Genomic DNA, 18,361 nt, shown 5'->3' on the forward strand with positions numbered 1-18,361 from the left:
CACAGAGCAGGGTCGATCCGGGGGTTGGGGAGCTCCCCCCTGTCAAACACAGAGCCGCAGGGCAATCAGGGGATTGGGGAGCTCCCCCCTATCAGGCACAGAGGAGGGCTGATCAGGGGGTTGGGGTGCCTTCCCCTGTCACGAACAGAGTAGGGCGGATAGGGAGGTTGTGGCCCCGCCCCCTGTCACTCACAGAGCCACAGGGCGATCAGGGGGTTTGGGCGCTGCCCCCTGTCACACACAGAGCCGCAGGGCAATCAGGGGATTGGGGAGCTCCCCCCTATCAGGCACAGAGGAGGGCTGATCAGGGGGTTGGGGTGCCTTCCCCTGTCACGAACAGAGTAGGGCGGATAGGGAGGTTGTGGCCCCGCCCCCTGTCACTCACAGAGCCACAGGGCGATCAGGGGGTTTGGGCGCTGCCCCCTGTCACACACAGAGCCGCAGGGCAGTCAGGGGATTGGGGAGCTCCCCCCTATCAGGCACAGAGGAGGGCTGATCAGGGGGTTGGGGTGCCTTCCCCTGTCACGAACAGAGTAGGGCGGATAGGGAGGTTGTGGCCCCGCCCCCTGTCACTCACAGAGCCACAGGGCGATCAGGGGGTTTGGGCGCTGCCCCCTGTCACGCTGATCCCGGTGCCGGGAGCCTCGCTGCTCCGCTGATCCCGGTGCTGGGAGGCCTATTACCCTTTTACTATATAGGATAGAGGCCTGGTGCATGGGTAGGGGCTGGCTGGTTTGCCCTGAAGGGTGTCCTGGATCAGGGTGGGGGTCCCCACTGGGGTGCCTGGCCAGTCTGGGTGAGGGGCTGAGGGCTGTTTTCCGGCTGGCGAGTGACTAAAGCTTCCAACCGCTCCTTGTTTTCTTCTCTCTTTTTTTTTTTTTTCTGGGCCAGCTTTAGCTCTGAGGCCTTGCTGCTGAAAACATAGATACAATGTTGCGGTCCGAGCCCGGCTGAATGGAAGCCCTTTTCTGGGGTTTTGTTTAGCTTCTTATTTGCAACATAGTATATAGTTGCTTAGAGTTGCAACTGAGAGGCTGGCAAGTTAGGCGGAGAACGTTGGAATCTGCAGCAAGCAAGCCTCGTGCTCGCTTCAGTGCCTGGCTGCCGGCCGCCATCTTGGCTGACAGTTAATTTGCATATACTCACTGATTAGCCAATGAAAAGGGTAGCGGTCGTACGCCAATTACCATGTTTCTCTTTTATTAGTGTAGATGGTTTAAAGACACTGTATGTCTGCTAAAATTTCAAAGATAAAAGTTTATTTTAAAAAAAAGTTTATTTTCACATAGAATTAGAGATATTTTTAGTATAGCACATTTCTCTTATTCTATGATGCATTTTTAGACATCTACAATCTGAATGTGTCTGATTTTCAATTTTAAACTGTCAGAATCTTATCTGTAGTCTCTGAGAAATTAGAGAGCTCTCATGTCACAATGCTTGAATAAACGTTCAAAATTTGCATTTATTTTACTCTTCTGAACCTCAAATTAAGTCCGGTTTTTCAGTCTAGGTGAATCCTAACAAAATAATACTATGGAACAAAAACTTCTAAAATCCCCTCAGATTAACTACCCCAAACAGTTACTGTAGAAGCCTTTTAGAAATTAATGATGAAGTGATTTGTTCCTACTTTCTTTTTCTTCCCCCACAAAACATGCATATTATACCCCATTCACTTGTAAATATTAGTAATAATTACTCATATACCGTTTATATACATGTTGAGAAAGGATACACACACACACACACAAAGGTCAAAAGTAATGAAATTGGAAAAATGCTACTATAATGCAATAACGGAGAACTATGCAACAATACAAACTAATTTGAAATTTACAGGGAGAAAAATCATTGGGTAAAAGATGAATAATTAACTTCTATTATAAAATAAAATTTAATTAAGTGTGCAAATATAAAGTTGTCATTTTGGGCACTATTGATATTTGTATTAGATATAAAAAAACATGCAAGAAGAACCCATGTTTTGGGTATCAGTTAATACTAAGCTTTCTTACTTTATGCAAACAATGCACACTCCCTACTATTATACATTCTTCAGAAGAATCAGTGGTTTATTGACAATACTGATGATAAAAACTCATCATGTACTGCTATATATGTTCATATATTAACTTTAAAAAATATCTTCACTAGTAACTATTCAGGGGAGATGAAAGCCTTAATAGAAACCACATAAAATAATATACTAAAGCAGAGAAAAATTTATAGGACATGAAGTTATATGCCAAGCAGTTAATTGCATGCCATTGGTAGAAGTATGAAGTGGAGCAATCTCTTTAGAGATAGTATTTGCCTATTATTTATCAAAACTTGAAATGCACATATTCTTTGATTCAGATATTTTATCTCTAGTATTTTACACTATAGATAGCCATACCTATAGAAGATATGTATAATACTTATGTATTGCAGCCTTGGTTATGATAGCAAAGATCAAAAAACAGCTTAAACAGTCATCAAAGAGAGACTGATCAAATGAGTATAGTAAAGCAATATGTGGCATCGCTTACTACTTACTATTCAGCCATTAAAGGCATAAGGTGGTTTTAAAAGCTTTGATACAGAAAGATGTTCAAGAAAATTATGTGGGGGGAAAAGCAAGCTAATAGTATATATACACTATAAGTCCATTTATTTTAGAAATCTAAAGGATATATGTATTACAACATGTTATATTGCATATTTACATCTACATTATAAATATGAGTATGTATGTACACATTTCTGGATAGATTAACAAACTTAACAATTTTATTCACAAGTGTCTTTTATTTTAAAGTGAGTGTGAATAAGTGTCTTTTATTTTGTAACACTCTGTTCTGTGAGCTTTTGTTGTGGATATCTGTTTTATAATAAAAACAAAGCAGCTAAAAAGAAGTCAATATTATGATGGTGTTTACAATAAATAGAAATAAATCAGGCTTTTTCTCCAGAAATAAACAAAACAAAACAAAAAACATAGAAGTAGTAAAATCCTGTTAGTCTTTTTTGTCAATTTTATAATTAAACCTTTATTTTACATTGATATATATATATATATATATTCACACACATACTAGAGGTCTGGTGCATGAAATTCATGCACTCAGCGGGGGGTCCCTCAGCCCAGCCTGTGCCCTCTCACACTCCAGGAGCCCTTGGGGGAGCCCATAGGGAGCGGGCCAAAGCCATCAGTTGGATATCCTTAGCGCTACCACAGAAGCGGGAGAGGTTCCCGCCACCACCACTGCCCTCACCAGTCGTCAGCCTGACTTCTGGCTGAGCAGCGCTCCCCCTGTGGGAGTGCACTGACCACCAAGGGGCAGCTCCTGTGTTGAGTGTCTGCCCCCTGGTGGTCAGTGCGTGTCATAATGACTGGTCGTTCTGCTGTTCGGTTGATTTGCATATTAGCCTTTTATTATATAGGATGTTTGTGAACACAAGATACCAACACATATATTGATATACATTCAAACAGTCTTAAGAGGCTTCATATTTGTAACCTGTAACTCAAACTCATAGCAGAATTACTTTAGTCAGCATTTTCTGTGTCAGATATAACAGGAGATGTTCATGTTGATAATTTATGTATAATTTAAAATCATAAATACATTTGAGATTATTATGAGCACTTTGTGCTCAATAAATGATCTTTCGTTTATCTTAAAATGAATACATTCTGATTTAAATATATTAGATGGGCATTTTGAAATTATGTAATATATCCAAACTGCAGAGGAACCCAAACTAAGAGCCTGGGGTTACTCACCAGCAATTGGAGTTCTCTGATTAAAAATTTACTGCACAGATCCACATATTTTGGTTATTCCCTCGTACCACCTCTAGGAATCGGGAGCTGTTAACATGAGAATTCCAGAAGGTTGGCACAACCCTGAGGTGCGTGCCAAGTGCTGGTTGATTCCTTTTCTGTGTGAGCCTTAAAAGCTTATCACCCACTTTTGTAATTCTAAACACATAGGGTAGGATGAGTTTATGAGTGTGGCTCTTGAAAGGAGCTTACCTAATCAAAGAACTCCAGTTACCAGTGGGACTCCTAATTTTCCCTTTATTTTAACACAAATATCTACATTTTAGAAATTGAGAGCAATGTCAAATCATTAAGTCAAAAACGGAAGAAACATACTTTTCAGTATGAGAATTGCAGTGTCAGATACATTATGCCTTTTACCTTGAGCTTGCAGTTTTCTTAGCAATTTGGCATCTGTGTTATCTAGAAATTCAGCACCGCCAACATTCGGAGGCCGGCCCTTCCGACGTCTCATCCTGGACTCCTCTCTTGCCCTCTGTCTCTCTGGATTTGGCGGTCTTCCTCTACGGCCCTCCATTGCTCTGATGCGAGGAATGACATCCTCTTCTTTCAAAAGACACCACTGCATTCCCTTTTAACGAACATTTTAGAGAAATAGTGTTAAAAAATAGACACAAGTGTTCAATAAATCAGAAAATTCTAGGTAAATTTACAGACATTTTGAAATGTATAAAGCAGGTACAATCCTTAAGAATCGTATTTTTAAAATTAAATTTATGTTTATATTTGTTCTTTGGCATATCTTTTGTATGCTAACTTTAAATACCTAAAGAGAACTATATCTATATAAACAAAAATTATATAAATAGAGATATATACCTTAATCACCATTTCTGAATTATAATGACCATAACGTTGGCAGATAATTAAAAATACCAGTTGTGTGATGACATCTTATGGATTGTTCTCATGGGTTATTAGTACAGCCAAACACTAGGCTATTTCAACAATAGATGAAAGTATCTCTTTAGAGAAATCTTATAGCTAATAAATCAAGAAGAAATGCAAGAGATAAAATATCAGCATTTTGCAATGTCTGATGAATTAATGGATCTAAGTATCGAACTTGCATGTCTGCCAATCACCCAAAAGAGAGACAACCAGATAGACATCAGCTTCCTGATAGAGACCATCACCCCTCTATATTAGTCTTGCCTTACCAAAAAAATCAAAACTAGATTTGATTAAGCCTCTAGATTTAATGACTATAATTTCACAGGAAAACAGGGTGAGAAGTGTATGTTAAATTACATAGCAAAATCCAGTCTACAGGAAATTACAAATTACCCATTTTCTTCAATAAATTTCAAGAAGTAAACAGACTATAAGGAGCCTCACAATATGTATTAAAAAATCCCAAAGATAAGTGTGGACCTTACCTAGATCCTGATTCAAACAGACAAAGTGGTCAGAAAATTATAACAATTATGGGACAACTGAAAATTTGAATATGGACTGATATTTGAAGATATTAAGAAATTATTATTTTAAAGTGTGATAATGGTACTGCGGTACTCTTGTAGGTTACTGCGGTACTCTTGTAGGTTACTCTTGTAGGTTACAAGAGTCCCTATCTTTTATATAAATAAATTGAAATATTTACAGATGAAATAAGACATATAAGATTTATTTCAACAAATTATGGAAGAGGAGAAGCAGATGGGGGTATATGTTAAACAATATTAGCCACGTGATAATTTCTAAAGCTGATGATGGGTACATGGTATATATTATTCTGTCTACTTTTGTGTCTATTTGAGATTTCTAATTATAAGTTTCCTGACAGAAATACATACAACAGCATCATGCTAGTGTATTATAGGAATATTCCTGCTCAGTGTATAGATACAATCTGAGTCTAGTTTCCATTATCCTCCGTATGTCAATCAAAACAAGTACAATGTTATGTTTTCTAACTCATAGCAATATGTCCAAAGTAATATGCTCATATATTGAAAAGGCATCCTTTAAAAATAATCCTTTGAAGAAATTGTTTTAGTATTCTGTTTCTTACTTATTTTTTTATTTAGAGATAACGCATTTAGTGTGAAAATTAAGGAAATTTTATAAATGTTCTTTTTTCTTAAAAGAATCTAGCTTAAAAGAATTTAGCTTGAACCTCTGTGGGTAATTCTGCAACTAAAACCCACCAAAAGTTCTCAGGTTCTATTTTATGCTATGATTCCTAACCTAGGGCAAGGTGTCTATGCCTATCTCATTAAATGGGTACTAAAGATACAAATAATACTCCTGCTACCATAGCCGAATTCAGCTACACCTACATTCCAAGCAGGGTGCTTTATTTCATTCATTGTGAATACATAATATACTTTCATCTTCACACCAGCTCTACCTAACAAAGTGGTTTTGGTTGTTCCTACAGTACAACTGAGGGAATTCAGGCCCAGTGAGGTTAAATAATTTCCTGAGGAATAGGGGCAATAAGGAACAGAACTGTGATCCAAACCCAAGACTGTCTCACTTTAAAACCTTGTTCCTGACCACTACATGTACTGCACTGATGTTACAAACATGTTCTTATACTTAGTATCTGATCACAATATTCAGACATGAAAGCACAGCCAAGATTATGTCAAGACAGAATTGTGTCAGAAAAAACCTTTCAGGCATATAGTCCATATCTACAGGTTAAAAGTAATAACTATACTAATTCTTTTCAGTAATTCCCATGTCAGAAATAATTTTTAAAATTAATGCTGAGGAAAATAGGTGTTTTTTGCTGTGATTGCAAAGGAAGTCAATAGGAACAATAGTTAAACTAACTGTATATTTAGGCCATAAAGCACTAAGAAGGAAGCCATCAAGACAATTTTATGTTCATCAATATGGGAAGCTTTTGATTAGTTGAGGTTTTCATTTTTCTATTCTGCTCTCAGGCACCAACACAGCATGCATCACATAAACTGAGAAATATAAAAGTGACATCTGTGGCACTGGGAGCAGCAGAGAGAGAGAGTCTGTCACGGAATCGCATTCAGTTTTTAAAGTATCTTATTAATAATAAAACCAACTTTTAGCCAAGATTTAAAGGATTCAATCAACCTATCTTTTTTTTATCCAGTTACAATTTTTAGTTATGTTTTTGTTCATTAAGGAAAACATACCTGTGTCAAAACAGGAATAGAATATTTTGGGCCCAAAACTTACCAGAGAAATATAGTAACATTATCACTTACATTTTGCCCTTGGCATTTAGAAAGTAATTATTTTCTAAGAGTATTGCATATGTTGGGCTACATGTAATATCATCTGACTCCCAGATTTTAGAAAATGAGAAATGGATTGTTAGAAAAATCAGAAGTTATCTTACAGCTTTAATTCACTGAGTAGCCAAAATAGTTGTGGGTATTTAAAAAAAAGTATTTTTCTCAATAAACTTTCCCTGAGAAAGGCAAATACAATTTATATCATTTGATTAATTTGCTATAAGCATTTTGTCAATCAAAAATTATGCATGAAAATAGTTAATTTTTTCTTAATTTCTAAGAATAAGATAGCAAATGGTTCCTGAAAATAATCTTTCTTAACTAATATTTAAAAGATATGAATAAAAAGAAAATAGATGATCAACATTACGGACATGGTGACAGATTAAGTCTATTACACCATTATAATTCTGCTTTCAAGAGTTAGTAATTTAACTTTAGCAATAACACACTCAGTTCTATAAATATTACAAAGTAAGAGAAGGAAAAAAGTGTTTACATTTTATTTCATAAGATTAAAATAATTAAAGTAAGTAATTATATAAGTACACTATATACTGTACACAGTAATGCATTCCAAAAGTATACTAAAAGACTATATTATAGAAATAGTTTCCATTACGTAAACATTTGTTGAGGCAACTACTCTGTACAAGGCATAACACTTTCTAAAAGTAAACTAAAGCAAGTCCTCTCCCCAGAAGACTGACATTCTTAACGAGGACCTTAGGCTCTAGCTGTTCTAATGCAGGTGATTCAAGGTCCACACCCTGAGTTGTAATGAATTTAAAGAGGAGTTTAGAGGCTGGAACAGAAAGGTGTCTCAACTGTCCACTTACTTACACAATAATGATGGTCTGGATTAGGGCCTGAGACTTAGAGCTAGAAAGGAAGGCGAATACGTATATCAGTCTTTTTCGAGAGAGAGAGGACTGCCAGGGTGTGAAGGAGGAAGGCCTAAAGGGAGACCAAAAGAGTTTGGAGCAGTCTCTAGGAAACGTGGTAAAGACATGAGAGTGAGGTTTCCTTGCTGAACAAAGTTAAGATCCAACATGGAGAAATACTTGATAAAACTGGTAGATACATTTACTGCTCTTCGTCTTACATGCTTTAAAAACTAAATAAGCTTTAAAGAATTTATTTTGGGGAGAATGCAGTAAGTAAATGAAGTAAACCAGTCCACCAAAAGCCAGTTCACTGAATGATCTATTTGCTAAATTACCCAAGATTTTTATTTGTTCAAGTTTTAGTATCACCAAGATTTTGCTGCAGCGATTTCCCTTGAATTTGTAGTCCTGGGCCACTAAGTATCAGTTTCTCATGTTAACATTTGAGATGCCTGGTGCTTCTCATATGCTCAATGTTATATAAGTGAATGGATGAACTTTACTCATATTTTCCTGGAACGGGCCCCATACATATCCCAGTGAAACAGATCTGATGAGTGCATTTAATCTGGGCTAAGGTTTTGGTCTGATAATTCTAGGTTTGTTAGTCATTTAGTGAACTGATCATTTTCATCAACTAGTTTTTGGCTAAATATTTTTCAGTACACTTAACCGTGGCTCAAGAAAACAAAGTTAATATTTTTTACTACTTTTCTCTTTGAAAGTATGCTTTAAGAATCCTTTACTTCCTAATAATTACTTTATAAAAAAACTTTTATAATATTATACCTAAAGGGAAATTGATCTTAAAGACCTCCTATAATATATATACTTCACATCATAGAGGAGGGAATTAAGATTTAGAAGCGTAGGCGCTTCAGTTTTTCAAAGTAATACAGGATACAAAATTACCCTGCTAGGACTCTAAGAAAAATCTTAGGGTTTAAGTAAAGCAAGGGTGTCAGATATTTTTGACAGAACTTAACAATTCATATTTTCAGATAAACATTAGTTAGTATCATGAGAAAAATAAAAATTTAGTTGGATTTCCTTACATCTATTTCACAGTTTAGTTTATTTTTTTAACTTCTTTATGGTGCCCAAGACAAGTAGTGAGTTTTAAATAACATAAACTTTATAGCACTAAGGATTCTTAATTTACTCTAATCACATAGTTTATTAATATCATATACTGAAAGCACTTTAAAGATGTGAAACAGTAAGAACAGCTATGTATGCTGAAAGATGGGTGTCAACTCTAAAAAACAGTGGAGAAATTATTCCCACAATGCTGGCTGTGCTTTCCAGTTACTTGCAGTAGGTTACCATCTAATAGTCATGACTTTCAAAAATACTTCCTTAGCACCACACTTGGATTCATACATGTGGCCTTCTACTACGGGCCTGTGCCTAGCCATAAAAATCCTACCTGGTAGATTAGTGACATGAATTTCCAGACTTTTAGATTTCTGGTAGTGATCTCTCATGTTCTCAGAGCCAATCTGTGCACACGGCTATGTTGTATTAGGTGTGACAGTTAACAGCAGAGTTGAATTAGAACCCTGGTTGTTGACTTCCAATCTTTCATTCTTTATTTATTGAAATAATTACCAGCATTACAACCTTGCCCAAAATCATGTGTTGCCTGCATTATTGTGAAATCTTCCTTTATTCCTCATTAACAAAACTCTGATTTTATCTGGACAGCATTGTGCTTAGTGCTTTATTTCTCCAAACAATGAGCTCCTCTAAGTCAGTGATCATAATTTCTCTTGCTTTTGTACTCTTCAGTTTCTGTATGAAGACTAATTTTCCCTCAAAGCCAGGCTTTCAAGTTCATTTCTGTAGTGAAATGTGTTTACAATTTTCTTTATGGAAAATGCCTTTAGGGAAAATTTATTTGGAAAAAAAATATGCCTGGCACATTAAGTATTTGCCACAAATATTTACTGATGAAGTGACAAAGAAAAGGGGCTCTTTCAGTAAGACTTATAGACGTTTTTCTATTCTCATGGCCTTATGCCATTAAAAAGAAATACCTTTTAAAAAAAAAATTCTTGAATAGAAAAAGCAACATTTTCTCAGTCACTTTTAACTCCTTTCTTCTTTGTATATTTCCTTTTCTTTGCATTTTAGCCTGAACACAGAAGATATTCACAACTCAATGCTTGTGAACTTCCCGGTTGAAAAAAATAAACATAATTGTTATATTTATGCTTAAATGTTTTTTTCTCTACAATTCACAAAAAATGCTTTTCATAGATTATCATATACTTCAGGTAACCTTTGTCATTAACAATTTATTTTGAAGCCGTCATATATTTGTAATAAAAATGTGAATAACTTTTTACCTAAGTATCATATTTATGTAATTAAAAATAACCCTATTATATACCAAAATGTGTCTAGCTCAACCTTACTTTCTATTATTCTGATACTCAAAAACAAAATAAAATGAAAACAAGGATAAAAATTAGATTCAGCAAGTTCATTATAATGTGATGAAGTCTGTGAGAAATCTATTTGTCTTACACCCTTTCGTTAGCAGGTAGCCAGCCAGTATAGTTATAGTTCATTTTGTTCCATGAAAGTTATCATTCCTAAAATCTTGGTTTCTATAGAAACTGGTAGGAAGTGTTTGCTGTCTAAGGATAAGTAGATAGTGACAAGTAGCTGATTCTACAAATCCTTACCACATTTGTAGACTGAAATAAATAAAACTGACAATGACTAGATTAAAGCCACACCCCCCATTTATTGGGTTAATCTTATCTATTTACTTGAATGTAAAGGCTTTTCTTTTTTATAATTTTTAAAGGTAATCATTAGATTGTTGTCATGGAGTTAATGATAACTTTACTTAAATTTCAATAAATTTGAGCTCTCATACTCTACCTCTAATATTACTGTACTATATATACTAAGTTAGCCAATATTTTCAACACATTTTTGCTGTTAATAAATATATGTATAATTACTTTCTTAAGCTCAGAAATATATTGTGTCAAAGTGATTAACTTATACAAAATAACCATGGTTCCCTACTGCAGATATTATCTTCTATCTAGCAGAAATTATCATTTCCTAAAATTCATTTGTAAATTAGAATTTTGAAACACCACTGTTGTAATTTTTTAAGTGCCTTAAACAAAATTAGAAGTTATAGGACAAATATTGGTGGGGTTTTTTGGTATGCTTTAAAATAAAAAAATACTACAGACAAATTATATTTTTCAATGCAAATGTTTCGTTAGGAGAGTAAGGATACTAATGAATCTCCAAATACAGCATTTCATTTGCTATCAAACACTGCCCGAAATAGAGGGAGCTTGGAAAACTGTAGCAGTAGTATTTAAAATCATTGTTTACAATCTCCATGATTTTGGAAAACTGAAAGATTAGCCTTTATTGGATTATAAGGGATAGAAGTATTTATTTTTTAAATAAAAAATGTTTTTCATGTTATATATGCAATACAAGCAAATTTTGGAAAATATGAAAGAAAAATATCTATTGTACCATCAACCATTACAACCATTATTAAACTTCTAAGGCATTTTATTCCAGTCTTTCAATATGCATAGTTTTGTTTTTCAATCTATACAGAGTGGGGCAAAAGTAGGTTTACAGCTGTTCATATGGAAAATAATACAGTAATTAATAAATAATATAAGAATAAACTGTGTTTCACATACTCAAAACTGTAAACCTACTTTTGGCCACCCTGTATATAGCCATTGTGCCATTTATACAACTTGTATAAAGGCAGATCATCACTGCATGGTAACATTGTCTTTGTCCAAAACTATATTTTAAATCTTCTACAAAATGTAAGTCAATCAAAATTATTAAACATCATAGCTACTCTAACAAAAATATATAATCTTTGTTCATGTTCATAGAATATTGTATAATTATGTACATTTCTAACTAACTATATGCTTATATATACTAATGATACCATATGTGTATGGTATGAAATGTCTATGGCTCTACATCTGTATGCATCTCTAATTAAATCAACATTTTTTAAATTACTTACCTTTATTGTTGTTCTCTAAAAGTATCCTAAAATGAATCCAACTATTTTTTTTATTGATTGACTTGAGAGAGAAGAGAGAGAGAGAGAGAGAGAGAGAGAGAGAAGGGGGGAGGGAGGGAGAGAGAGAGAAAGGAAAGAGAGCGAAACATCGATTTGTTGTTCCACTTAATTATGCATTCACTGGTTGATTCAATTATGGACCCTCATGGGAATCAACCCCACAACCTTGGTGTATGGGGATGTTGCTCTGAATAACTGAACTACCCGGCTAGGGCTCCAACTATTTTTTTTTTTAGCTGAGATAAGTGCTCTCAAAATTGCTATTATTTTCCCTCTGCAGTCTGCTGAAATGTTGGCAGCTTAACATATTCTGGATTTAGTAATTCATCATATTTTCTTGATTGGAATGATCGCTCAGCAAGACAATATGCATTTGGAAAATACTGATTATGTTTAATAAAAAGTGAATGGATGTCAAAGAACAGTCTGCTCTGCCTAATGAGGCTTTAGAGATTAAGTCTAATTATCACTGATACAAAACTAAAAATCCATTATGTATTATTGAACAACAATTAGCTTTGTTCTCAGAACAAAAATCTATTGATCTGAAAACCATAAAGCTATCTTTGGCATAAACAACTAAGGATTTGATAACACAAACCAAAAGATTACAAATATAAAGAATTTATAAGTAAAGATATTACTACCTTCTAAAATGCTTTGTGACTAAAAAACGATTCCTTATATATGTAGTATGCAAAATATCACTGTGGTTCTAAAATTCTGAGAATCTGGTGACAGAGTAAGTCTGAAATGTAAATTTTTTAAAATTTTAAACAGAAAAATATAGAATATATTTTCATAAAGACAAACCTCAGATAAATAGATTTTGGCATTTTAAAATTACCAGCAAACAGATAAGTCAATTTCAACATAATTTGTTCCTTAAAAAGTATTGAACAATGAAAAATAGGTTATAAAATGAACGCAAAAGAACATTGTTAGGAACCTCGAGTTCTAGTTATGTCCTGCCTGTTTGAGGCTGTGCGATCTTGGAATATTTCCTTAATCTTTGAGATCTCAAAATATACCTCTTGCAGAATGAGTAAGGTCTTTTTTATTTCTATCACTAGAAAACTAGAGGGTAAGGTAGAAAGGAAAAGACTGCCTATCCACAATAGAAAAAAATCCTGTATGTGCACTATAATGGGCCAAAAGGAAAAAAATATCAACTTCAGTTGGCTGAGCATTTTAACCTTTTGAAACATTTTTATGCATATGACATCATTTTAACCTCACATAATCCTATGAAGCAGAAGTAAAATTATTAGTCTCTATTTTGCAGATAAAAAAAAATAGAAGGAAAGGGGGACACTGTTTGTTGTTTGAAATCACAAAACCATTTCATAGATTAACAAGAATCTAGGTCTTCTCACTCCTTAATCAAGATTTGTTTCAATGGAACGGATAAAGTTAAAGGGAAAAATAAGCATATGCAGCTAAATCCAAGTATGAAAAAAGGCAAAACATTAAAGAGAAAATAAAGGAAATGAAGTCTCTGTAGTAGGTTCTTCATCCTGATTAATGAGGTTGTATATTTAACCCTCAAGCTCAAAGGGAGCTGTCACTACAGAACTGTGTTAAATTAATTAAAAAATTCAATTTTTTCATAAGCAGAGGTTTTACTTACCTAATATTAAGCAAATCTGCACCCCCTACCCCCCCAAATTACCCATCTTGTGAAAATGGATCATGTAGCATGTCATAAGCAAATGGTAAGATCCTTCCAAAAACTAAGACATATTTGTCCTCTTTTGATGTGACTTATAACATGTTTTTCCTATTCAAATTAATTTTTAGAAAATGTTTACCTTCCAGGGAACTAATGCTTTCCTATATTTCACATGAACATGCAGATACTTTTATACCTGTATAAACTGTAAAATTACTGACAGAATTAACAAACAGGAAAAAGTTTATATAAGAAATTTTGAAAAAGACATCTATTATGTCAAAGCTCCTTGCTACTGAAACAGTAAACTGAGTAGTTTGAGTGTTGAGTGTTTACCACAAAGAAGTATGTACAGCTATACCAATGAACTAACAGAGTGTAGTGAAATTTAATTCATTAAGGTTATGGTACTACTTTTTTGGTTCAAAGACTATACTTTTTAAAAAGTGGATACCTGCGGTCCATCTCTGGCTTCATAGAAGTCACCCACTCTTATTTTTGCACTGAAGCTGAAATTGTCCCTTGAGATATCCATTATTCCATTTCTGCTGAGATACTGAAAAAATCACATATTTTTCCACTTCAGGTTTTAATAATGACAACCCAGCTTTGATGTATAGCTATCTTCAGAACACTAATGTTTTGCATATTCTATCAAGGGGCTATGGATTTATAGGAGTTCAATTTAGGTTAAGTACATTAGTCACAAACACAGAACATTTTGCATCAAGGAACTTATCTGAGAGAGGAGTATACTATTTTTTTTTCCATAAGCATGCATAATAGGCACCAAATGTGTGTTATTTGGTGAAAAGTATGTACCTTTATTACATCAGGGTACTGCCTAAGTTTCTTTCCACATGGAGCATAATATGCTACTTCTCCTTGAAGGCGCCCTCCAAAGTTTCTTATTCTTGTCTCCCTCTGCCAGCTATGCATAACAGAAATGAGAATTATAACATACTTAATTTAAAAAACTTTTAAAAATTAAAAAAAAAATTTAAGAATACATGCTTTTTAGAAAACGTGAAAAATGCAAAAGAAAACAAATATTAAACCCCCTGATTATACAACTGAGATATATTTACTATTAAAATTATTTTAATTTTTAGCTATGTCATTCAATTGAAATTAATCAAAGACTCGAGTTATAAATATGAAACTCCACTAAATTTTTTAGAAATCTTAACTAGAATTACTTTGAGGCATATTCAATAGCACGTGTCAATGAGTACTGACTTTTTACATCTGAAAAGCTTTAACTGAGAGGAGGACAGTAAACCTGGCTGTCTGCTCTTGGAGAGTCATGTACTGGAAGCTGTTCAGTTCCATGTAAAACTGCTCAGTTCCAATTAAACCATTTAGGAAAACTCTGGCCAAGTCCCTCAGCCTTACAATGGCTTTCCCTGCCCTTAAATTCTATCTTCACAAAATCTCTGACATTCTTAATTGCACCCCTTCTCTTTGCCAAATGATTTGCTCTTGCTTCTTTTTCAGTCAAAAGATGCATGACCCCATCACAGCTCTGTCATATCTAAACATAGCAGTTACCCTTAATTTCAGTTTTTTGATATATCATCTTACTTGCCTTTCATTCTAGCTCTTCTCTAATAAATACTTTGCAGTATATTCACTTTATTAGCAGTATAGAATATGAAATCAAACATGCATAAATATGTGTGGGAAAAGCAAAAAGGGAAATCTCATTTTCCATACCCATATTCCAAAGGAATACGCAGTTCGCGTTCATCTGTTACTCTTCTTCTTTTGGAAGTGCCTTCAAGAAAATTCATCCAGTTAACATAAAAGACTAGTTTATGCAGATGACAATTTTTTGATAGTTTTGAAGCTCCTCTTTAAATAAAAGATCTTAATGGCTTGGATTATTAGTGTTGTTCTGCAACTTATACATTATTTTTAGATAGTTCAACAAAACACATTGTATAAAGTAGAGGATTTCTTTGGTCTGCATGACAAAAACTAGTCTTTCTCTCCAAAGAGAATACAAGGCAAGGTAAAAATATATAGCGTTCCTCTGATTTCGTTGTTTAAACATGGCTAAAGTAGTAGTAAAGTTTAAGGAAACTATATACTGTGGTTTTCTTTGAAAATTAGTTTTAAGATGCTGATAAATTCCAACTCCTGGCTCACACATTTAAAAGTAATATAATGTCTATGTTCATATAAATCCATATTTCAGTCATATTCCCACCGGGATGTATGACCCCATCACAGTTCTGTCATATCTAAACACAGCAGTTACCCTTAATTTCAGTTTTCTGATATATCATCTTACTTGCCTTTCATTCTAGCTCTTCAGTGGGAATATGACTGAAACATTAAAAAACACTAGTAGGTCTTTTAATTGAAGTACAAAGAAATCAGATTATGATTACATGTAAAATGTTTTATAGATGACGACCAAGTTTCACAAATACAAATACATACATTTTAATTAGTTGGATATCATATTGGCATGTGGCAAATGGAAGCAAAACTAGAAATTTCTAAGAAAAGAGTGAAATAAGTAAAACGTAGTATTTCACTATATGCCTCTATATCTTCTTAGCACTTGAAATGAGAATAGAGAATAGTTTTGGAATGTTAATGTAAAAACTTTTAATGAAGACCTCTAGAAGTTTATGAAAGGTCAAATAGAAAAATATAGATGTGGTGTGTTAATGGAATATTAATGCTACTCACTAATACAAATGACTGGCGATGTGTTGGGCAGATATGCAATTGAATCTTAAGTAACCAAGTGAGCTCATTTTTATAAAGTACAAAAAAGTCCACTGTCAATCAAATACTAAGTTGTAGAAGCATAAACTAAACACAGAAGCAGGAAAGTATTCAAAATTAAGAGCTGTCATTAAGCAGGTTCTAAAACTGTAAGCACAGAGAATAAAAATGGAAATGGGTCATATCCTTTGAAAATACATGCTGACCTTTCTTAGCCAACCTAACTCTAAGCTGAACACTCGATTCCAATGAGATCATCCTCAGACCACTGTAAAAATAAGAATTCTTGCTATGGTTTGCCTTCTACTTTACAATAATAAAAATAAAGTGTAGGTACCAGAGTGTGGACTTGAAGTAAGTGTGGAAGAAGGTGTGCCAAGAAAAGCAGGTGACTGGGATTCAGAACATAAGGCAGCAGGAGCAGAGCCTGGGGCTTTTGCTATGTGGAGGTTACGAGGTGTTGAGTGAGCTGTGAGACTGATGGAAGGGCTTTTGACAGAGGAAGCTGTTTTATTCAGTTTCATTGAAGTTTTCTCTCCTTCAGTATCACTATCTGATTCATCTTGGTCTTTATCATCATCATCATCTTCTTCTGATCCTTCTGTATCTGATTCTGAATTACTATCTGATTCTGGGAAGTAAAAGAAGCATTTGTATATTATAACTAGATAATCACCAACAATTTGCAGTTTGTACCTAAATGGAATAGTTCAGGAACCAGCATCTGTGAATAAGAACTCAAATGAGCATCTTCCTGAAGCTTAAATGTAAAAATTACTACCTGGCAAGCTATATGAGTACAATGTTCGCAGGCTATAAATCCTCAATATTCTTCATTAAAGTATCCATTTTACTCTCAAAACTTTACTCATAAAATAGGTCTCCTCATATGACCCTATTCACGGGATGAGTTTTGCTTAGTGGCTTTAAATCACTTTTAACTTAATGGAGAAACTAAAGTGTAGAGGGAATCAAATTGATTATTTAAATTAATAGATCTCAATAGCTTAAGAATCGTAGTTCACTATGAGAAAGAGCAGATTGGGACTACCATCACCTTTTCATCTGCACTTTGAGATGAAAGAAAACAATTTTCTGAAGGAGATTCCTGGCTTTTTTGGCTGCAGTTATTCTATGTAGGTTTTAGGACTCCATCATGCTTCTCAGGCTTCACAAAAGACTGGGATTACTAACACAACTGTGGGGGGTAATTTAATATTTAATAATTAAAGTTTGTTCTAGCAATGTCGTCCTATAAATGCATCCATTCCTACAGGTATGTAAAATCTATTCCTGGATTAAACTTGATAAACATAGGACTGATATTTGTACTGTATCTTAATGGCTTCTGGAACAACAGCTTTTGTGGAATTGTGTTTTGTGTAGTATTATTTGTCTACATTAAAGTTCATTATGAAGCTGTCTTTGAATGATGTTAATACTGGCATTCATTATCTACCATGCAAAGTTGTGTTTATGGGAACACCAGAAAAAATATTACAGGAAAAGATGTTCTTGCCCTGACCAAGTAGCTGTTTTTACCTCATAAATACTTTACCTTGTATAACTGACTATACTTCCCTATTCATATTGGTGACTAGCAAATTTACAACTGGATTTGTGACTGACCAGTAACAAATCCAAAAACTTTGATAATATATATTTCATCTTTAAATTTAAATTTTAAGCTATCTTATATTTTCAATCTTCTGTGGAACAGGAAGGAAAGTTAAGGATAGAAAAATAAAAAGAAGCTAACAAAGAACAAAACAAAACCAGAAAGTGAATAAAAATAAAATCAGGAAGAATACTAAATGTTATTAAATTGCATTCTGATCGCTAAGAGACATGCATAGGGATTTAGGTTTTTGCTACTTTCTGAATGACTGTGACACATTT

The 18,361-nt window shown here is 34.2% G+C and overlaps 1 protein-coding gene across 17 annotated transcripts in view; it reads right to left on the reverse strand.

Moving 5' to 3' along the window:
- Positions 1 to 18,361, reverse strand: part of BAZ2B (bromodomain adjacent to zinc finger domain, 2B) — a 331,540-nt gene that overhangs the window by 67,632 nt on the left and 245,547 nt on the right. For 13 of the 17 annotated variants that reach the window (XM_014534088.1, XM_014534089.1, XM_014534091.1 and 10 more), the window contains 5 exons: positions 16,800 to 17,093; positions 15,437 to 15,497; positions 14,543 to 14,651; positions 14,175 to 14,276; positions 4,193 to 4,403 (listed from right to left, as the gene is read on the reverse strand). In XM_014534088.1, coding sequence (XP_014389574.1) covers positions 4,193 to 4,403; positions 14,175 to 14,276; positions 14,543 to 14,651; positions 15,437 to 15,497; positions 16,800 to 17,093 — 777 coding nt within the window. The remainder of the gene's footprint in view (positions 1 to 4,192; positions 4,404 to 14,174; positions 14,277 to 14,542; positions 14,652 to 15,436; positions 15,498 to 16,799; positions 17,094 to 18,361) is intronic. The other 4 variants (XM_014534102.1, XM_014534099.1, XM_014534097.1 and 1 more) reach the window with 2 other exon arrangements.

The sequence above is a fragment of the Myotis brandtii genome, unplaced genomic scaffold (genome assembly GCF_000412655.1).
Source record: "Myotis brandtii unplaced genomic scaffold, ASM41265v1 scaffold125, whole genome shotgun sequence".
NCBI classification, from domain to species: Eukaryota; Metazoa; Chordata; class Mammalia; order Chiroptera; family Vespertilionidae; genus Myotis; species Myotis brandtii.